Genomic DNA, 23,234 nt, shown 5'->3' on the forward strand with positions numbered 1-23,234 from the left:
TTCTCTTCTTGGTAGAGCAGCAGCGTGGCTTGGTGGAAAGAGCACGGTGGGCTTGGGAGTCAGAGGTCGTGGGTTCTAATCCCAGCTCCACCACTTGTTGGCTGTGTGACTTTGGGCAAGTCACTTCACTTCTCTGTGCCTCAGTTCCCTCATCTGTAAAATGGGGATTAAGATTGTGAGCCCCCCGTGGGACAACGTGATTACCTTGTATCTACTTCAGTCCTTAGAACAGTGCTTGGCACATAGTAAGCGCTTAAATACCATTATCACTATTAATATTAATAAAATAGAATAATAATAATAATAATAAATTAATAAAATAGAGTAGATTCCCTGCCCCCAAGGAGCTTTGCTGTTCACCAAGCCCCTGCCCTGGCCAAGCCCTGAAAGAGGGGAGCAAAGTGGACTGGTGGAAAAAGCGTAGGGCCGGGAGACAGAAGACCTGGGTTCTGATCCTGGCTTCACCTCAGGCCTCCTATACCACTTGGGCAAATCACTTCAGTTCTCCGGGTCCCAGTTTCTTCCTCTATAGCACGGGGATCCGATACCCATTCTCCCTCCCCTTTGGGCTGTGAGCCCCTTGTGGGCCAGGGATTGGTTCTGATCTGATTCTAATGGATCTACCCCCGCGTTTGGCCCAGGGTTTAGCACACTGTGAGTTCTTAACCTCTACAACAGATGGAGTTGCTGACAAGTCCACAGCCTTACAATCCGGTGGGCGAGTAAAACCAAGTCCTGTCCTCACCTTCTAGACTGTGAGCCCGTTGTTGGGTAGGGACCGTACTTCCCAACTGCTTAGTACAGTGCTCTGCACACAGTAAGCGCTCAATAAACACGATTGAATGAATGAATGAAGTCGGGCCTTCTTCCTTTCCTATACCATTTGTAGGCAGAACGAGAACCATTAGAAAGCTGAAGTGGCAGAGGTGGGTAGGTGTATCAGTGGTATTTATTGAGCGCTTATGGTGTGCAATAATAATAATAATAATGGAATTTATTAAGGGCTTACTATGTGCAACGCATGTTCTAAGCGCTGGGGAGGTTACAAGGTAATGAGGTTGTCCCAAGGGGGGCTCACGGTCTTAATCCCCATTTTACAGATGAGGGAACTGAGGCCCAGGGAAGTGAAGTGACTTGCCCAAAGTCACACAGCTGACAAGTGGCGGAGCCATGACCTCTGAGTCCAAAGCCTGTGCTCTTTCCACTGAGCCACGCTGCTTCTCTGTACTAATACCCTGTACTAAGCACTAGGAAGAGTTGTAGCCATGATCCTTGCCCACAGGGAGCTTTTTTACTCCCTCTACTACAACCCAGCCCGCACGCTAATGCCAACCTTCTCGCTGTACCTCGATCTTACCTATCTCGCCACCGACCACTCGCCCAAGTCCTGTTTCTGGCCTGGAACGGCCTCCCTCCTCCTATCCGACAGACGGTGACTCTCCCCCACTTCAAAGCCTTCCTGAAGGCCCATCTCCTCCAAAAGGCTTTCCGTGACACCCCCACCTCACAGGAGCAAGGGTGCCGGGGCACAGAATCCAGCAAGCTTGGGTCCAGAGACACCTGACCACCCCACTATCGCCTCACAGGAGCTGGGGCCACAGAATCCCCTGCCTCACGAGAGCCGGGGACCCGGGACACCAGACCTCCGCGCCATCGCCTCACAGAAGCTGGGGCCACAGAATCCCCCGCCTCACGAGAGCCAGGGACCCAGAACGCCAGATCTCTCCCTCATCACCTCACAGGAGCTGGGAGCCACGGACAGAATTCCCCGCCTCAAGAGAGCCGGGGTCCCGGGACATCTGACCTCCCCTCCATCGCCTCGATGGAACTGGGGCCGCAGAATCTCCCACCTCATGAGAGCCGGGGTCCTCCCCTACATCGCCTCGGAGCAGCCGGGACTCCAGAATCCCCCGCCTCATCATCATCATCATCAATCGTATTTACTGAGCGCTTACTGTGTGCAGAGCACTGTACTAAGCGCTTGGGAAGTACAAATTGGCAACATATAGAGACAGTCCCTACCCAACAGTGGGCTCACAGTCTAAAAGGGGGAGACAAAACCATGGAACTCATGGGAACCGGGGTCCCAGGCCACAGAATCCCTCACCTCAGGATAGCCAGGGTCCAGGGACAATGGACCGCCCCCCGGCGCTATCGCCTCGGGGGAGTCGGGACGACAGAATCGCCAGCCTCACAAGCCAGGGCCGCGGGCGGCGAAGCCTGGCATGCCGCGTTCCCCGCTCCGAGACCCGGGAGGATGCTGGCACGGGGTTCAGAACGCAGTCAAGGCGAGGACCGGTAGCATTAACTCAGATTTCCTTTTCTTTGTAGTGTTACAGCAGATCCTTGGAGGTCTATTATTGGGTCTATTGATCGTCTTTTATACTTCAGTGTTGAGACATTAAGGAAAACAGAGCGTGATGGGGGGGTTTCTTTCCGCCCCTTCGTTCTGGAGTAGGGAGGATTAGCGGCTTTCGGTGGATCCCCCTTGCTGCACCCCAGCAAGGACGGGCCCAGGCTCTTGACTGTTAAGTACGCCCTTGAGGAAAACCACTGGGGGGGGGACCCTCGGGGGAACAGGTCAGGACGCCACCTCTCAGGCCTCCCGCCCCCCACCCTAATAATATTATTATTAATAATAATAATAATAAATGTTCGTACTTGCTAAGCACTGCCTGTGTGCCAAAAACTACTCTAAGGGCAGTGATGGGTAGGGACTGTCTCTATATGTTGCCAATTTGTACTTCCCAAGCGCTTAGTACAGTGCTCTGCACATAGTAAGCGCTCAATAAATACGATTGACAATGATGATGATGGATACGAGTTAATGGAGTCGGACATAGTCCCTGTCCCGCTTAGGGCTCACACTCTCATCCCCATTTTACAGATGAGAGAACTGGGGCACAAAAAAAGTTAAGTGACTTGCCCAAGTTCACACAGTAATAATGATAATGATAATAATAATAATAATAATAATAATAATGGCATTTATTAAGCGCTTACTACGCCTCCCCCTTTTAGACTGTGAGCCCACTGTCTCTATATGTTGCCAACTTGGACTTCCCAAGCGCTTAGTACAGTGCTCTGCATACAGTAAGCGCTCAATAAATATGATTGATTGATTGATTGATTGATTGTAAAGCACTGTTCTAAGCGCTGGGGAGGTTACAAGGTGATCAGGTTGTCCCACTTGGGGCTCACAGTCTTAATCCCCATTTTCCAGATGCAGTAACTGAGGCCCAGAGAAGTGAAGTGACTTGCCCAAAGTCACCCAGCTGACAACTGGCGGAGCCGGGATTTGAACCCATGACCTCTGACTCCAAAGCCCGGGCTCTTTCCACTGAGTCACGCTGCTTCCTCTTCACAGTGGATACATGGTGGAGTCAGGATTAGAACCCAGGCCCGGGCGCTCTCCACTATGCCACACTGCTGCCACGGGGGGATGGAGAGGGGCCTGGAGGGGGACCACCCTCCTCCGTGGAAGGGAGCGGGCATGGAAGTGAGGATTCCCACCTGGGGTGCAAGTGGGGGGGATCCTGGGGTGGGGGGCCTCTCTCCCACCTGGGTGTATGTGTGTGACGGGAATAACTTCGCCTGCCCAAAAGCTGTGTGTCCTGCCCAGGAAAGGGGAGGAGGAAACTTGTCCGGGATTGGATGGTTTTCGTTCCCACTGTAAGGGAGGGTTTCCCGGCAGAGATGTTATGAAGCTTATGGAGCCTCCTTCCTGGTGCCTGGAAAAACAGAACGCTCCGGATTTCGGGACGGATGGATGGGCGGACCAGTGGACCTGCTTCCAGGCCCTAGGGAGGCGATGGCCTTGGCTGTGATGGGCTCTTAAGGGGCCAGGCGTCCCAGTACTCGCTCAAGTGCTTAGTACAGTGCTCTGCACATTGTAAGCACTCAATAAATACCGCCGATCGATTGGGTGACTTGAGCGAAAGCTTAGAAACAGCCTAGTGGATACAGCCCAGGAATGGGCGTCAGAAGGACCTGGGTTCTAAGCCTGGCTCCTCCACTTGTCTGCTGTGTGACCTTGGGCAAGTCACTTTGCTTCTCTGGGCCTCAGTTACCTCATTTGTTTAATAGGGATTAAGGCTAAGAGCTCCACGTGGGACTGGGACTGTGCCCACCCTGATTAGCTTCTATCTACCCCAACATTTAGTACAGTGCTCGGCACCTAGGAAGCGCTTAATAAATACCATAAAAAATAAAAGACGTAAAGGGAGCCAATGGGGGCGCAGAGGCAGGAGGGGGAGCAGGGCAGGAGTGGGATGAGACTACAATGACCGCCTACTATATAATAATAATAATAATGATAGCATTTATTAAGCGATTACTATGTGCAAAGCACTGTTCTAAGCAAAGCACTGTACTGAATGCCGGCAAAAAGCCCAAAACTAGTAGGAGCCTGGCTAGTGGGATTTGTTGAGTGCCCACTCGGTTCACTTGGTGGCATTGGGATGGAACAGGCCCCTCCACGCCTCAGTAAGAGCATTTATTGACTGCCTTGGGTGGGCGGGCACCATGCCGACAGAGCACACATGGCTCCTTCCCTCCCATGATAAACTCAATGTTTGGAGGGGCAGGGGGGTGATGTACATCGAATGCTTAGTACAGTGCCGTGCTCTCAGTCTGGTGCTCAATACATTTGATAACTACCATTCGAAAACTACCGAGAAGCAGCGTGGCTCAGTGGAAAGAGCCCGGGCTTGGGAGTCAGAGATCATGGGTTCGAATCCCGGCCCCGCCACTTGTCAGCTGTGTGACCTGGGGTAAGCCACTTAACTTCTCTGGGCCTCAGTTACCTCATCTGTAAAATGGGGATTAAAACTGTGAGAGCCCCACGTGGGACAACCTCATCACCTTGTATCCCCCAGCGCTTAGAACAGTGCTCTGCACGTAGTAAGTGCTTAACAAATACCATCATTATTATTATTACCATCATTGAAGGCAGCAAATCTGTGCAGTTATTACAACTGGGTGTAAATCTATATCATTATTACTATATTATGGGCAGGAAATGCGTCTGCTAATTTTGTTGTATTCTACTCTCCCAAGCACTTAGTACAGTGCTCTCAACATAGTAAGTGCTTAATAGATACCATTGATTGATTACTACTAGAGAGTGTAAATCCACACCATTACTACTACAAGCAGAGAGTGAAATCTACACCGTTAGTAATATTACTACTCCTACGAGAAAGTGTAAATTCACACTGTTACTAATACTACTTCTAGTACAGAATGTAAATCTACACGGTTACTACTACTAACAATGTAAGTATTTGTTAAGCACTTACTATGTGCAAAGCACTGTTCTAAGCGCTGGGAGGTTACAAGGTGATCAGGTCGTCCCAAGGGGGGCTCACAAGTCTTCATCCCCATTTTACAGATGAGGGAACTGAGGCCCAGAGAAGTGAAGTGACTTGCCCAAAGTCACACAGCTGACAACTGGCAGAGTCGGGATATGAACCCATGACCTCTGACTCCAAAGCCCGGGCTCTTTCCATTGATCCACGCTACTACTAAAGAGTGCTACTCCACCCCATTACTACCACTACTAATAATAATTATGGTATTTGTTAAACGCTTACTATGTGCCAGGTATTGTACTAATCGCTGGGGTGGACAAGAAAATTGGGTTGAACACACTCCCTGTCTCACATGGTGCTCACAGTCTCAATTCCCCTTTTACAGATGAGGGAACTTTTTTTAAAAAAAAGTATTTCTTAAGCGCTCACTATGTGCCAAGCACTGTTCTAAGCACCAGGGTAGATACAAGGTCATCAGGTTGTCCCACATGGGGCTCACAGTCTCAATCCCCATTTTACAGATGAGGTAAGTGAGGTATAGAGAAATAAAGTGACTTGCCCAAGGTCACACAGCAGACGTGGCAGAGCCAGGATTAGAACCCAAGACCTTCTCCCACGTCTGGGCCACTACACCATGCTGCTTCTCCAACTACAACTGAAGCGTGTAAATCCATACCATTAATACTACTACTAGAGACTGTATAGCCACACCATTACTATTACTGGAGAGAGTAAATTTACACCACTGTTACTTCTACTACCACTGGTACAGAGTGTAAATCCACACTGCAACTACTACTACTGGGGACTGTAAATCCACACCATTACTACTACTATATTATACTACTACTATATACTATACTGTATATGTTGCCAACTTGTACTTCCCAAGCGCTTAGTACAGTGCTCTGCCCACAGTAAGCGCTCAATAAATATGACTGACAATGAATGAATACTACTACTTTTTTATGGTATTTGGTAAGTGCTTACTAACTTCTGGACACTGTTCTAAGCGCTGGGGTAGACACAAACTAATCACATTGGACACAGTCCATGTCCCACATGGGGCTCACAGTCTTAATCCCTGTTTCACAGATGAGGTCACTGAGGCCCAGAGAAGTGAAGTGAATTGCCCCAGGTCACACAGCAGACAAGTGGCTGAGCCAGGATTAGAATCCAGGTCCCGGGCCCACGCTCCGTCCACTAGGCCACACTGCTGTTCCCCATATTATTACCACTTCCACAGCTCAGTGGAAAGAGCCCAGGCTTGGGAGTCAGAGGTCGTGGGCTCTAATTCCCACTCTGCCACTTGTCAGCTGTGTGACACCTTGGGCAAGTCAGTTAATTTCTCTGCGCCTCAGTTACTTCATCTGTCAAATGGGGATGAAGACCGTGAGCCCCAAGTGGGACAACAAGATTACCCGGTGTCTCCCCCAGCGCTTAGAACAGTGCTGCGCACATAGTAAGCGCTTAACAAAGACCCACATTATCACTAGTATTACTCCTACTACTACTAGCGAGTGTAAATCCATACCATCAAGACTACTATTCATTCATTTATTCATTAAATCATATTTACTCAGCTCTTATTGGGTGCAGAGCATTGTATGAAGCACTTGGAAAAATACAATACAATGGTAAACAGCAACAATCCCTGCCCACAAAGAGCTTACAGCAGTGCCTGGGACATAGTAAGCGCTTAACAAAGACCAACATTATCACTAGTATTACTCCTTCTACTAGCGAGTGTAAATCCATACCATCAAGACTACTATTCATTTATTCATTAAATCATATTTACTCAGCTCTTACTGTGTGCAGAGCACTGTACGAAGCGCTTGGAAAAATATGATACAACAATAAACAGCAACAATCCCTGCCCACAAAGAACTTACAGCAGTGCTTGGCACATAGTAAGTGCTTAACACATACCAACATTATCACTAGTATTACTCCTACTACTACTAGCGAGTGTAAATCCATACCATCAAGACTACTATTCACTCATTTAGTCATTAAATCATATTTACTCAGCTCTTATTGCGTGCAGAGCGTTGTACAAAGTGCTTGGAAAAATACGATACAATGATAAACAGCAACAATCCCTGCCCACAAAGAGCTTACAGCAGTGCCTGGCACATAGTAAGCGCTTAACAAAGACCAGCATTATCACTAGTATTACTCCTACTACTACTAGCGAGTGTAAATCCATGCCATCAAGACTACTATTCATTCATTTATTCATTAAATCATATTTACTCAGCTCTTATTGAGAGCAGAGCATTGTACGAAGTGCTTGGAAAAATACGATACAACAATAAACAGCAACAATCCCTGTCCACAAAGAGCTTACAGCAGTGCCTGGCACATAGTAAGCGCTTAACAAAGACCAACATTATCACTAGTATTACTCCTTCTACTACTGAGTGTAAATCCATACCATCAAGACTACTATTCATTCATTTATTCATTAAATCATATTTACTCAGCTCTTATTGCATGCAGAATGTTGGAAGCGCTTGGAAAAATACGATACAACGATAAACAGCAACAATCCCTGCCCACAAAGAGCTTACAGCCAAGGTGGGGAGACAGATTATCAATGCAAATAAATAAAAAGACAGACATATACAGAAGGGCTGTGGGGCTTGGAGGAGGGGGAAGAGCAAAGAGAGTAAGTCAGGGCGATGCAAACTTGTACTTCCCAAGCGCTTAGTACAGTGTCCTGCACACAGTAAGTGCTCAATAAATACGACTGAATGAATGAATGAATGAGAAATCCATCACTACTACAGCTCCTGGAAAGTGTAAATAATAATAATAACAATTGTAAGGTGCTTACCATATGCCGAGCACTGTTCTACGCGCTGAGCTATACCATTACTACTCCTTGCGTGGGGGAAGCAGCGTGGCTCAACGGAGAAAGCATGGGCTTGGGAGTGCGAGGTCGTGGGTTCTAATCCTAGCGCAATACACCTGCTAAAATAGGCCCCGAAACAGGGAGTCGAATTCAGCCTACAACTGGTTAACCGGGTCCCCCTGGCTCAGAGCTGAGTTTTTTCCATCAGCATTGTAATTGGCACATCTGCAGACAGGAAATCCTCAACAGCACTCGTTTCCCAGTGTATTATCTAAGACACCTGGTGTGGGTGTGCTGACACAGAGGATAACAATGAAACATCCCCGGACCTGCACATCAATTAACCAGCTTTAACTGTTAATGGGTTTCATCCCCAAGCCGTTCTCGGCGAGAGAGGGCTGGGAAAAATGACTCCAGTTTTTTGTTTCCAGGAAGAACAACGGACTTCGTTATTCAAAACCCATCGCGATAAGGCCTTCCTTCCCCCATCCTTGGGAGCCGAGGGGAAGCGGCAGGGCCGGGCTGGAGGACGGACCCCTCGCCGCGTTTATCGTCCGGCCTGTTGCTCGAAAGCCAACGGCTGTTGGTCATCAATCAATCAGTCGTATTTATTGAGCGCTTACTGTGTGCAGAGCACTGTACTAAGCATTAGGGAACTCCAAGTTGGCAACATCTAGAGACAGTCCCTACCCAACGGTGGGCTCACAGTCTTGAAGGGGGAGACAGAGAACAAAACATATTAACAAAATAAAATGAGGAGCAGTGTGGTCTAGTGGATACAGCCTTAGCCTGGGAGTGAGAGGGCCTGGGTTCCAATCCCTCCTCTGCCAATTGTTTGCTCTGTGACCTTGGGCAAGTCGCTTCACTTGCCCCAGTCCCATACAGGTTTCACAGTCCAAGGGGGACGGGAGGCACGTTTTACCGAGGAGCAAACTGAGACTCGGAGAGGTCAAGTGACTTGCCCAGGGTCACACAGCAGGAGAAGCAGCGTGGCTCACTGGAAAGAGCACGGGCTTTGGAGCCGGAGGTCATGGGTTGAAATCCCGCCTCCACCAACTGTCAGCTGTGTGACTTTGGGCAAGTCACTTCACTTCTCTGGGCCTCAGTTACCTCATCTGTAAAATGGGGATTAAAACTGTGAGCCCCCCCCCCCGGGACAACCTGATCACCTTGTAACCTCCCCAGCGCTTAGAACAGTGCTTTGCACATAGTAAGCACTTAACAAATACCATTATTATTATTATTATTATTATTATTATTATTATTATTCACTTCTCTGCGCCTCTGTTCCCTCAACTGTAAAATGGGGTTTCAATACCTGTCCTCCCCTCTTAGACTGTGAGCTTCAGTCTAATCTGACCTGATAAATTTGTACCTATCCCAGCGCTTACAACACTGTATCGCCCGCAGTAAGCACTCAATAAATATCATTTTTAAAAAAGGGAGAGAGGAGATTTTGCTCATTGCTGGAACATGCAGAAATCACCCTCGGGGGGTGGGCTGACAGTGGGCTGATGGGCCAGTGGGGAAGGGAACGGGTTGGGGGATGGCAAGGGGGAAAACCTCCAGGAGCAGTGAGGCCTGGAGGAAAAGGCGCTGGAGACCTGGATTCTAGTCCCGCTGTGTGACCCTGGCCAAGTCACTTGACCTCTCTGAGTCTCAGTTTGCTCCTCGGTAAAATGTGTCTTCCCTCCCCCCTTGGACTGTGAAACCTGTACGGGACCGAAGCAGCATCCAATACGACGGTCACATTTTCACCGGCCGTTAGTAACCATTTAATCGTTTCACCACTGTTCCGACCGGGAAGACTAAAGCTATGCCGTGGCGGGGCTGGTGTCTTTGTCCGTGCTTTTTCAGTCTCTGCAAATTGTGAGACTTTCTTCAATCAATCACTCAATGGCATTTACTGAGCTCTTACTATGTGCAGAGCACTGTAGTGAGCTCTTGGGTGAGTACGATACAACAGAACTGCAGAAACGTTCCCCGTCCATAACGAGCTTACAGTCCAGAGGGGAAGACAGACATGATTGGTGATGAAAATACCACATATTGCTAAGGAGTCACAATGGGCACCTGCTTCGATCAGTCAATCAATCAACGTTATTTACTCAGCGCTTACTGTTTTAAAGTTGGAAACGAAGCCATTCAGTCTTGACTGACAAATCCCCCACACCCTCCAACTCTGCCCTTCAAAACTCATCAACTCTCTGCTCAGTGCAGACTGGAAGCTCCTTGGGGGATCACATCTACCAACTCTGTTGCACTGTACTCTCCCAAACGCTTAGTACAGTGCTCGGCATATAGTAAGCGCTCAATAAATATCATTGATCAATCCTGCTGTTGCCTCTTGAGTGGGGGGAAGTGATTTATCTACTCCTGCCCTCAGCATTTGCGTGCAGGCAAACGCCTGGCCAAAAACCCCATTTGATTTCTTCTGACTCCTCTAAAGAAAATAACGACGGATTTATTCACTCGGGCTAAGGGGTGCGGTATATCCGGGATAATCATTCCAGATACAATCCTCCCTGTCCTACCCGGGGTGCGGGGGGAACAACGGGCATTGAATCCCCATTGCACAAATGAGGCAACCGAGACCCGAAGAGGTTAAGTGACTTGCTCAAGGTCACCAAGCAGAGGTGGAGCCGAACCGAGAACCCGGGCCACTTGATTCCCGGGCCCGTGTACTTTCCCCCAGGCTGCACTGTCCCCCTGCCCCGGCTGTAGGCGAACACTTCTTCGTCGGCGGAAGCCCCTGTGGGTGGGGAAGTTGGGCCGGCCCTTCCTTCGTACTTCTCCGGGTGTTTAGTACAGGGTCCCGTGCCCAGGGGGCACCTCTCAGGGCAGACCCTTCCTTTGGCGCCTACCGCTTTCGGTGAAAATGCCAAGCGGCCCGTGTGGTGGCAGAGGACGCCGGAAAAGGCTGGGCCCGGGATCTGAGAGCCACTCCAGGCCCCCTGGCCGCTCCCCTTGATGGTGTGCCGGGGTCCAGGGTCAAAGGTGAAGGCTGCTAGCTCCCAGGAGCTGTCAGCAAAGTTGACCACGGGCAGCTGGCGAGTGTCTCCTGGTGGAGGCCAGCACATTCCACCGCTCCCAAACTAGCTATGCTGCCGAAGGCACGGTCTAGAGGACGAGACCCGTCCCTTTACCTTCCCTTGCCCCATCCCACCTCACCTGCTACTTTTCTACTACAACAGAGCCCACCCCCTCTGCCCTCTCGTGCTAACGTTCTCACTGGGCCTCCATCTCGTCTAATTCGCCACCAACCCCGTGCCCGCGTCCTGCTTCTGGCCCGGAACGCCCTCCCTCCTCAAATCCGACAGAAAATGACTCTCCCCCCGCCGTTACTGAAGGCACGCTCCTCCAAAAGGCCTTCTGAGACTAAGTCCTGAGCCCGCTGTTGGGTAGGGATCGTCTCTATATGTTGCCAACTTGTACTGCCCAAGCGCTTAGTACAGTGCTCTGCACACAGTAAGCACTCAATAAATATGATTGAATGAATGAATGAATGAATGAAGGCCTCCCTTTCCCCTCTCCCACTCTTTTCTGCATCACCCTGACTCGCTCCCTTTTTTCATTCCCAGCACTTATGTACATATCTGTAGTTTATTTATTTACATTTACGTCTGTCTCCCCCTCTAGACTGTAAGCTCGTCGTGGGCAGGGGGCATGTCTGTTTATTCTTGTATTGTACTCTCCCGAGCACTTAGTACAGTGTTCTGCACACAGTAAGCGCTCAATAAATACGACTGAATGAACTGAATGACGACAGCTCCCACGAGGCCCTGTAGCTCGTCTCCCTCCCTCCTTCCCTCCCTCCATTTCCAGGGCCCAGGGTTTAGGGGAATGTATCCCCTAAGAAGGGATCCACAGCTCCCAACACCAATCCCAGGGCATAAGAGGAAACCCCAGGATGGCCGAGATCTTCCCGGAAACGCCAAAAGCCCTGTGGGATCGTCTTTGATCCATCGTTCAACCAGTGTGGCCTAGTGGAAAGAGCCCGGGCCTGGGAATCAGGGGACCTGGGTTCTAATCCCAGTTGTGTGATCTTGGGCAAGTCATTTCACTTCTCTGGGCCTCAGTTTTCTCCTGTGTAAAATGGAGATTCAAAGCCTATTTTCTCTCCTACCTAGACTGTGAGCTCCATGCGGGACCTGATTATCCTGATTATCTGCCCCAGTGCTTAGTACAGTGCTTGACACATTGTAAGTGCTTAACAAACACCGCAACTAGCAAAGCAGTATGGCCTAGTAGAAACAGCACGGGTTTAGAGAGTCCAGAAGACCTAGGTTCTAATCCCGGTTCTGCCACTTGTCTACTGTGTGACCTTGGACAAGTCACTTCACTGTGCTTCAGTTCCCTCAAATGTAAAATGGGGATTATATCCTACACCCTCCCATCTAGGCTGAGAGTCCTGTGCAGGACAGGGATTGTGTCCAACCTCACTAACCCTGCATCTACCCCAGGGTTTAGGACAGTGCTTGTCACAGAGTAGGCACTTAACAAATACCATCTTTTATCTTTATTATTATTATTATCATAATACCTATTCTCCCTCACACTTAAGAATGTAAGCCCCATCTGGGTCCTGATGATCTTATATCTACCCCAGCGCTTTGTAAAGTGCTTGGCACAGAGTAAGTGCCTAACAAATACCACAATTATATTATTAACTGAGCTCTTACTCAGTTTATAATAATAAACCTTCTCCCTGTCCCTCTATCTCATCTGTATCGCCACGGAACCCTAGCCCAATTCCTCCCTCTGGCCTGGAACGCTCTCCCTCCTCAAATCCGACTGACAATTACTCTCCCTGCCTTCAAAGCCTCACTGAAGGGAGAAGCAGCGTGGCTCAGTGGAAAGAGCCCGGGCTTTGGAGTCAGAGGTCATGGGTTCAAATTCTGGCTCCGCCAACTGTCAGCTGTGTGACTTCGGGCAAATCACTTCACTTCTCTGGGCCTCAGTTCCCTCATCTGGAAAATGGGGATTAAAACTGTGAGCCCCCCGTGGGACAACCTGATTACCTTGCAACCTCCCCAGCACTTAGAACAGGGCTTTGAACAGTTCTGAGCGCTTAACAAATACCATTATTATTATTATTATTATCATTATCTCCTCCAGGAGACCTTCCCTTCCTAAGCCTCCTTTTCTCTTCTCCCATTCCCTTCTGCATCACCCTGACTTGCTCCCTTGATTCATCCCCCCTCTCAGCCCTACAGCACTTATGTCCTTATCTGTCATTTATTTATTTCTATTCATGACAGTCTCCCCCTCCAGATTGGAAGTTCGCCGGGGACAGGGAATGTGTCTGTATATTGTTATATTGTACTCTCCCAGATGCATAAATACAGTGCTCTGCACACAGTAAGTGCTCAATAAATATGGCGGTGAATGAATGAAGGGTCCGAGGGGAGTGACCCAACACAGGGGAAGAGAGCGGGCCGGACGGGACACCCTTTCCTCCCTTTTGAGAGGAAGCAGCCTTTCAGTTCCCATTTTCCCTTTTCCTCCTCACCGCATTGTTTTTTTTAGGGATAAGTACAAGGCAAACAGCCCCAGTCAATAGGATTTTAGCAAATAATTTGCCTTTTGTTGGGTCTTCGGTAGGAAAATACACATTAAAAGGGAGGGACAAAAAAAATCTTTCTTTGACCGGGGTTTGTTCATTCTCCCCTGGAAGACGTTTCGGCCCTCCCCCACTAGACTCTGAGGACAACTGACCCTCCTCGGACACTAACAAGGCTCTTTCAGAGCTGGCATTTACGGTGAAAGATAAGGAAACCATACCAAGACGGGGGAGACAAAAGGCCCGGCCGCTCTCTGCACAACCTGACGGAGACTGACAGCTGGGGAGGCGGGAGAAACCAATGGATCCATCAATCAGTGGTATTTATTGAGCACTTAGGGTGCACAGAGCACTGTTCCGAGCACTGGGAGAGTACAATCAGTGGTACTTATTGAGCGCTTACTATGTGCAGAGCTTGCGGACAAGGAATGTGTCTATTCATTCATTCAATCGTATTTATTGAGCGCTTACTGGGTGCAGAGCACCGTACTAAGCTCTTGGGAAGTACAAGTTGGTAACATACAGAGATGGTCCCCACCCAACAACGGGCTCACAGTCTAGAGGACTGTTATATCATTACATTGTACTCACCCACTTAGTACAGTGCTCTGCACACAGCGTGGCTCAGTGGAAAGGACACGGGCTTTGGGCGTCAGAGGTCACGGGTTCTAATCTCGGCTCCGCCACTTGTCAGCTGTATGACTCAGGCCAAGTCACTTCTCTGTGCCTCAGTTACCTCATCTGTAAAACGGGGATTAAGACTGGGAGCCCCACGTGGGAGAACCCGATTACCTCTCATCCTCCGCAGTGCTTAGGACAGTGCTTGGCACATAGTAAGCACTTAATAATAATAGTGATGATGATGGCATTTATTAAGCGCTTACTAGGTGCAAAGCACTGTTCTAAGCGCTGGGGAAGTTACAATCAATCAATCAATCAATCGTATTTATTTAGCGCTTACTGTGTGCAAAGCACTGTAATAAGAGCTTGGGAAGTACAAGTTGGCAACATACAGAGACAGTCCCTACTCAACAGTGGGCTCACAGTCTAAAAAAGGTTACAAGGTGATCAGGTTGTCCTACAGGGTGCTCAAAGTCTTAATCCCCATTTTACAGATGAGGTAACTGAGGCCCAGAGAAGATAAGTGACTTGCCCATAGTCACACAGCTGACAATTGGCAGAGCCGGGATTTGAACCCATGAACTCTGACTCCAAAGCCCATGCTCTTTCTACTAAGCCACGCTGCTTAACAAATACCATCATTATTATTAAATCCGACAGACTGTCTGACTTGGAAGAGTACAACAGAATTAGCAGAAACATTCCCTGCCCACAACAAGCTTATGGTCTACAGGACAAGCTCATAATGCATTAGGAATCCAGCTGGGCTCCAAATGGACACTTTCCTTCATCATCATCACCATCACCAATCGTATTTATTGAGCGCTTACTGTGTGCAGAGCACTGTACTAAGCGCTTGGGAAGTACAAGTTGGCAACATATAGAGACAGTCCCTACCCAACAGTGGGCTCACAGTCTAAAAGGGGGAGACAGAGAACAAAACCAAACATACTAACAAAATAAAATAAATAGAATAGATATGTACGGGGCTTCCAGCCAGCCAATCAGTTGTTTGGTTTTGTTCTCTGTCTCCCCCGTTTTAGACTGTGAGCCCACTGTTGGGTAGGGACTGTCTCTATATGTTGCCAATTTGTACTTCCCAAGCGCTTAGTACAGTGCTCTGCACATAGTAAGCGCTCAATAAATACGATTGATGATGATATTTACTGAGCGTTTACTGTGTGCAGAACACTGGACTGAGCGCTCGGGAGAGGACGTTATAACAGAGTTCAATCAATCGTATTTATCGAGCTCTTACTTCGTGTAGAACACTGGCCTAAGCACTTGGGAGAGCACAAGGAGAGCCACCCAAAGCTGGAGGAGCAGCCCACGATCACCGGCCTTCAGTTCCAGGTGTCCGCTCCAGCCCGGCCCGTTCCCGGGAATCGCCTCGTGTCCGTCCGCTACAGCGAGCGGGATGCCAGCGGGCTGGGCATGCAGTTCGAAACCCGCGTGAGGGGTCTGTGACCAGCTGGGACGTGGGAGCGCAAAGCTGCGGCAGGGAGCAGTCTGGAGGGAACGCCGCCGACCGGGCGGGATTGGGGGATGACGGGGAAACGTCTGAGTGCTGCTTGGCCACCAACGGGAAGATCAAGGAGGCTGAGCCATGCTGAGAAGCAGCGTGGCTCCGTGGAAAAAGCCCGGGCTTTGGAGTCGGAGGTCATGGGTTCAAATCCCCGCTCCGCCAACTGTCAGCTGTGTCACTTTGGGCAGGTCACTTATGAGAAGCACCGTGGCTCAGTGGAAAGAGCCCGGGCTTTGGAGTCGGAGGTCATGGGTTCAAATCCCGGCTCCGCCAACTGTCAGCTGTGTGACTTTGGGCAAGTCACTTAGCTTCTCTGTGCCTCAGTTACTTCATCTGTAAAATGGGGATTAAAACTGTGAGCCCCCCATGGGACAACCTGATCACCTTGTAATCTCCCCGGTGCTTAGAACTGTGCTTTGCACATAGTAAGCGCTTAACAAATACCATCATTATTATTATTATTATTACTTAACTTCTCTGTGCCTCAGTTACCTCATCTGTAAAATAGGGATCGACTGTGGGACAACCTGATCACCTTGTAGCCTCCCCAGAGCTTAGAACAGTGCTTTGCACATAGTAAGCACTTAATAAATGCCATTATTATTATTATTATTATTAAGGAGGGCAGCCCGCAGGATCCCGGACTGGGGCAGGGTGGTATCGCTCCTCTCCCAGGGACCGGGAACAAGGGCGGGCCTGCGTGGGAAGCGGCCATCTCGGCCACCACCAGCTGAAAGAGTGCGGACTTGGTGGGAAGAGAGGACCTGGGCGGCGGCCGAACTGACCCACCGAGGAAGCAGGACCTGTCCCTGCTGGACAACTGACCCGACCAACTAAGGAGGCAAGCCAAGCCAACCGACTGAGTAGCCGGAACCCGCCCTCACCGGAAAACTGACCCGACCGACCGAAGAGCCGGGACCTGCCCCAGCGGGCAACCAAGTCGAACAATCAAGCGGGACGTGCCCGCTCTGGGCAACCGCCCGAACAATCAAAGCGGTTGCAGGACAACTGACCCGACCGACCGAGGAGGCGGGATCTGCTTCTGCCGGGCGACAGACTCGCCCGACCATCGAGGCGGCACCTGCCCCCGCGCGGGACAACCGACCGGACCAACGGAGAAACCGGGACCGGTCTCTGCTGGACACCCAACCTGACGGACGGAGGAGGATGGCTGTGCCCTTTGGGTTCCAACTCTGCTGACTGATAAGCCCCTACCCCTCGGGTGGGCTCCCCTTCCGCCAGGGCTGAAGGTCCTCAAGAGTTCCCCTTAGCTCAGGAAGGAAGGGGCAGGGGGAGGGCAAGGACGGGCAGTGGGAGAGGGAGCGGGAGAAGATAAAAAGGAGGAGAGAGGAGGTGGAAGAACAGGAGGAGAGGCAGGAGGAAGAGGAGGACCACAAGGAGAAGGGGAAGGATTAGAGAAAAGCCAGGAAGAAGTGGAGACCAGTTTAGACCCGCTCACTTCTTCTTCCCCTCAATCTGGCATTTCCTCTCGCCTCCAGGAGGTCTCCCCGTGGAAGTCCTAGCAGCACCTCAACCTCTCAACCTGGAAGCAGCGTGGTTTAGTGGTTTCCTTCCCAGGAATGAGCCTGGGCGGCCCAGGACCTGGGTTCTGATCCCGGCTCTGCCATCTGTCTACTGTGTGACCTTGGGCAAGTCTTTTCACTTCTCTGGGCCTCAGTTCCCTCATCTGTAAAATGGAGATTAAGGTCATGAGCCCCACGTGGGACACGGATGGCGTTCAACCCAATTATCTTGTATCTATCCCAGTGCTTAGAATAATAATAATAATGATGATGGTATTTGTTAAGCGCTTACTATGTGCAAAGCACTGTTCTAAGCGCTGGTACAGTGCTTGGCTCCCTGAAAGCACTTAACAAATACCACAGTGATTATTATTCTTGTTGATCTGTCCAAGGCTGAACTCTTCTCCTTCCCTCTCCCACCCACCACCTCACCACTCCTTTCCTTCCTTCCAAATCCAAAGCATCTACACTATCCTTGACTCATCTCTCTTTCCACCCCACATTAGGTTGCTCCTGGATCTGTGCTCCTCCTACCATCCCGAACTTCGACCCTTGACCTCAGCCCAAATGGCCTCCATTCTGTCCCCTTTCCAGCTTGCTCTTCTCCCAGCATCCTGGATGGTTATTCTAAAACATAGTTCACCCCACCCCGCCAAACCCTCCAGCTGTTGGCCATTTTTCTCCGCATCCAGCAGGAACTCCTGACTCTCAGCATCGAGGCCTCCCTCAGCTCTTTTCCACACCTCTACTCTCTTCTTCCACTACACCCCAGCTCGCACTCTCCCTTCCTCTTAAGACAACCAATTTACCACACCTCTTTCTCTTCTCTCGGTGTCGACTGGCTTGGGCCCTCCCCCTTCCCTGGAGCCTCCCGCCAGACCTCAGCTCTCCCCCACACTCAAAGCCTTCCTCAACTCCCGCCTCCACCAGGCAGCCTGCCCTGCTTCATTATCTAAGGATCCCCTACTTTATGCTTCCCCAACCGCCTGGCCGGGACTCCTACCTCACCTAAGCGCTTCAGGGATCACAACGGCCCTTGTCCCTTTAGGGGTGTATCTTACAGATCCCATTTCTTAACCACAAACTCTTGTCCGTGTTCCCCTTACCTTCTCCCTCTCGGCCGTGATTTATTTTAGTGCCCATCTTTCCCGCTAGACCGCAGGCTCCTTGATAATAATGATAATAACTGTGGGATTTATGTGCTTACTATGTGCCAGGCACTGGGGTGAATATAAGCAAATCGGGTTGGACACAGTCCCTATCCCATGTGGGTCTCACCGCCTCAAACCCCATTTTACAGATGAGGTGACTGAGGCCCAGTGAAGTGACTTGCCCAAGGTCACACAGCAGACTGGTGGCGGAGCCGTGCTTAGACCACGGCCTTCTGACACCTAGGCCTGTGCTCTATCCACTGTGTCACGCTGCTACTCCATGAGAGCAGGGACCCCATCAATACCTGGACGGGACTCTCCCGAGCACTCAGGGCAGTGCTCTGCCCACAGATGGCACCTGGGTCAGGGGTCAGAGGTCAGACAGTCAGAGGTCCATGCAGCCTGAGCCTGGACCGCTCCCCCTGCCTCCCTCTGCCCCAGGGGATGACGATGGTGTTTCTAGGCCAGGGAGCGTCCCCGACGGTCTGGTTTACCTATGGCCCACAGCACGGTGTCAAAATCGTCCGTCCCTCGTCCGCCCGAGCGGCCGTCGGTCCACGTGACCCGCAGGCGGGCATCCGGCAGCTTCTCGACGTCGGTGGGGGTGCTCTGCTCCAGAAACCGGGTGCCGAGGGTCGCCATGGAGTCCTTGACCAGCAGAGACATTTGCTGCAAAGCAAGAGAGGGCGAGATGCGGACGCCCCTTCAGAGGACCCAGAGAAACCTCCCGACGCGGGCTTCCCCGGGCCCGACCGTTCGATGCGGGGATTCCCGGATCATTTCCGCCTCGTGCGAAGGACCCCCCTCTCCGGTCCTCCCCCGCCTCCCCCGGCTTTCCGGAATCTGGAAAAACAGGATTGGGTTTACGCCCGCCTGGGTTCTTGGATTTTAATCAGAGAGACGGAGTTCTCTACCCGGGCTCCATCTCAGTGGAAGAGGCCACAGGCGGAGCGTTTAATTGTATACAAAGCGGAAAGAGTAAAAATATCTCTGCATTATTCACTGTTAGGTATAAATACAATTAAGATTTCAGGGCATCCCAGAAATGCTTGGCTAGTCGGGGCCTGCGGCTGAGCCACCGTGCGCTGGGGCGGCTCCGACGGGGGTGGGGGGCTGGGCCGGGAGCCACAGGGGGCTGGGGGGAACACCTAGGCTGTGGGGGAAGTGAGGTGGCCAGACAGTGGCCAGTCCGGCCTCCAAGACCGAAGCGTAGGAAGCGGCCCCGTCTGGTGGAGGGAGACGGGGCCCTGGCAGTCGGGAGGACCTGCGTTCTAATCCTGCCTCCACTGCTTGCTTGCTGCGTGCCCTCCAGCCGGTCACTTAGCCTCTCTGGGTTTCAATTCCCCCCCCTGTAAAATGGGGATTCGATATCGGTTCTCCCACCCGTTTAGGCTGTGAGCCCCACGTACGACAGCGAACTTTATCTAATCTGACAATCTTATTTCTTTCCCAGCGCTCAGTACAGTGACTGGCACAGAGTAAGTACTTAGAGAAGCAGCGTGGCTCAGTGGAAAGAGCCCGGGCTTGGGAGTCAGAGGTCATGGGATCGAATCTTGGCTCTGCCACCTGTCAGCTGTGTGACCTTGGGCAAGCCACTTAACTTCTCTATGCCTCAGTTACCTCATCTGTAAGTCTGTGAGCCCCACGTGGGACAACCTGATCACCTTGTATCCCCCAGCGCTTGGAACAGTGCTTTGCACATAGTAAGTGCTTAACAAATGCTATTATTATTATTATTATTATTATTAGCCGAGATGATGATGATTATTGTTATTAATAACCCAACAGCGACCTCTAGCATTCACATACGCAGTTACAGCATCCCATGTCCCTTAGTTCTAATAATAATAATAATGATGGCGTTGGTTAAGCGCTTACTACACTCCAGGCACTGTACTACGCGCTGGGGTGAATACAAGCAAATCGGGTTGGACACACTCCCTGTCCCACGTGGGGCTCCCAGTCTCAATCCCCATTTCACAGCTGAGGTAACCGAGGCCCAGAAAAGTGAAGTGACTTGCCCAAGGTCACACAGCAGATGAGTGGCATAGCCGGGATTAGAACCCATGACCTTCTGACTTCCAGGCATGTGTTCGATCCGCTATTTTGGACCTTTTTTTTTTTTTAATGGCATTTGTTCAGCGCTTAATGTACCAGGAACTGTACTAAACGCTGGGATAGATACATGCTAATCGGGTTGGACACAGTCCCCGTCCCACGTGGGGCTCGCAGTCTGACTCCCCATTTTACAGGTGAAGTAACTGAGGCCCAAAGAATTGAAGCGGCTTGACCAACACTGAGGTAACTGAGGCACAGAGAAGTGAAGTGACTGGCCCAAGGCCATGTGGCAAAGTCAGGATTAGAACCCGGGTGCTTCCGACTCCCAGTCCCGCTCTCTGGTCACTAGGCCACACTGCTTATGTAATTAATCCCCATTAAGTCTTTAATTTTAATTGTCTTAATTCCCATTTTAATTAACTGAAGCTAAATCACTTCTCTGTGCCTCAGTTCCCTCATCTGCAAAACAGGGATTCCATGCCTGTTCATTCATTCGGTCGTATTTATTGAGGGCTTACTGTGGTGCAGAGCACTATGCTAAGCGCTTGTTCTCCCTCCTATTTAGACTGTGAGCCCCCTGTGGAACCGGACTGCCTTTCATCTATCCCAGCGCTTGGCACATAGCAAGTGCTTAACAAATACCACAACTATTATTAATATCATCATCCCTGACCAGCTTGTAGGAAAAAGTTACTAAATTTGCGGAGAAACTGAAGTCAAAAATGACTCTTTGTTTCCACCAACGAAGAGATTCATGGAGCTGGGGGAGAAAAAAAAAGAATAGAAATGACTGCATTGATGAGACTGCTCACCCACTCAATGGCTAGAAACAAGCCAGGGCTCCCTTCTAATAATAGTTGTGGTATTTGCTGAGCGCTTATTATGTGTCGGACACTGTATTAAACGCTGGAGTGGTTACAAGCAAATTGGGTTGGACACAGTCCCTGTCCCACATGAGGCTCACAGTCTCAACCCCCATTTTACCGATGAGGGAACTGAGGCCCAGAGAGGTGAGGTGACTTGCCCAAGGTTTAGACTCCCAGCTCTGCCAATTGTCAGGTGTGTGACTGTGGGCAAGTCACTTCACTTCTCTGTGCCTCACTTCCCTCATCTGTAAAATGGGGATTAAGATTGTGAGTTCCACGTGGGACAATCTGATCTCCTTGTAACCTCCCCAGTGCTTAGAACAGTGCTTTGCACAGAGTAAGCACTTAATAAATGCCATTATTATTATTATTATTATTAATCCATGACCTCCTGACTCCCAACCTCAGGCTCTAGTCACTACTCCATCCTGCCTTTTCCTGACGCTCCCCCATCCCTTTTACCCTGGCAGAGCTGGAACAAGGAATATAGATTGTTCAAACATTGTTTTTGTTTTACATGAAGTTTCTCTGTGGGCAGGGAACATGCCAGTGCTTAGAACAGTGCTTTGCACATACTAAGCTCTTAATAAATGCCATTATTATTATTATTACTATTATGTCTACCAACTCTGCCATACTATACTCTCCCAAGCGCTTAGTGCAGTGCTCTGCACATAGTAAGCGCTCAATAAATACCACTGATTGATTGACAGGCAAAAGCGGCGCTTGACCCCACAGCAAGGAACGGCTTTTTTGTGAGCCCGATAGGGCTGGGACCGGGAATCCCCCAGTGACCTTTCAGCCACAGACAGGCTTATGGGGGGAATTTCCACCTTCGGCGGCAACTTCTTTGAGTTCAAAGGGGCATGGTATGTTTGTGTGATCATCAATCGTATTTATTGAGCGCTTACTGTGTGCAGAGCACTGTACTATGCGCTTGGGAAGTACAAGTTGGCAACATATAGAGACAGTCCCTACCCAACATCATTTAGGAGAGGGCGGTTTGTGTGTGCGGGCCGAAGATCATTTGGGATAGGTTGGTTTGTGTGTGTGTGTGTGTGTGTGTGTGTGTGTGTGTGTGTGTGTGTGTGTGTGTGTGTGTGTGTGTAAGATCATTTTGATAAGGTCAGTTTGGGACGGGTTGTTGGCAGAAGATGATTTTGGAGAGATCCGTTTGGGTGTTCGTGAGAGAGAGAGACAGAGACTGTGTGTGTGTAGATCACTTTGGAGAGGTCAGTTTTGGGATGTGCTTGAGTGCATGCAGAAGATTATTTCGGAGAGGTCAGTTTTGGGAGTGCAAGCATGCAGGTGTGCGTGTGCGCACACGCACGTAAGTGCATGAAAAGAATCGCTTTGGAGAGGTCAGTGTGGACTTTTCCATGGCGCTCCCTGAAATGACAGTTTCCTCCAACGCCCCGCCAGCAGCCCAGGGCTTGGTGGAGCGGAGAAGCTGCCGGCCGCTTCGGCCGAAGCAGACGTCAATCCCGAGGGTGAAACCCGAAAGCCTCCGACAGCAGGAACAACAGCGTGCGGCCTTCGGACAATGTGTGTTGTACCTTTCGGGGGAGACCGGGGACACGGGTTGATCGGCACAAAAGCCCCCCATTGGGGAGTGCTCCGTGCTCATTCCTGGGAAGCAGCGTGGCGGAGTGGCAAGAGCCTGGGTCGGAGTCAGAGGATGTGGGTTATGATCCTGGCTCTGCCACTTATCCGCTGTGTGACCGTGGGCAAGTCACTTCACTTCTCTGGACCTCA

The 23,234-nt window shown here is 50.4% G+C and overlaps 1 protein-coding gene across 1 annotated transcript in view; it reads right to left on the reverse strand.

The window, feature by feature from the left end:
- The window catches only part of TXNRD2 (thioredoxin reductase 2), a 108,677-nt gene that overhangs the window by 40,579 nt on the left and 44,864 nt on the right, over positions 1-23,234 (reverse strand). Inside the window, exon 11 of the mRNA XM_038763269.1 lies at positions 19,050-19,224. Coding sequence (XP_038619197.1) covers positions 19,050-19,224 — 175 coding nt within the window. The remainder of the gene's footprint in view (positions 1-19,049; positions 19,225-23,234) is intronic.

The sequence above is a fragment of the Tachyglossus aculeatus genome, chromosome 21, assembly GCF_015852505.1.
Source record: "Tachyglossus aculeatus isolate mTacAcu1 chromosome 21, mTacAcu1.pri, whole genome shotgun sequence".
NCBI classification, from domain to species: domain Eukaryota; kingdom Metazoa; phylum Chordata; class Mammalia; order Monotremata; family Tachyglossidae; genus Tachyglossus; species Tachyglossus aculeatus.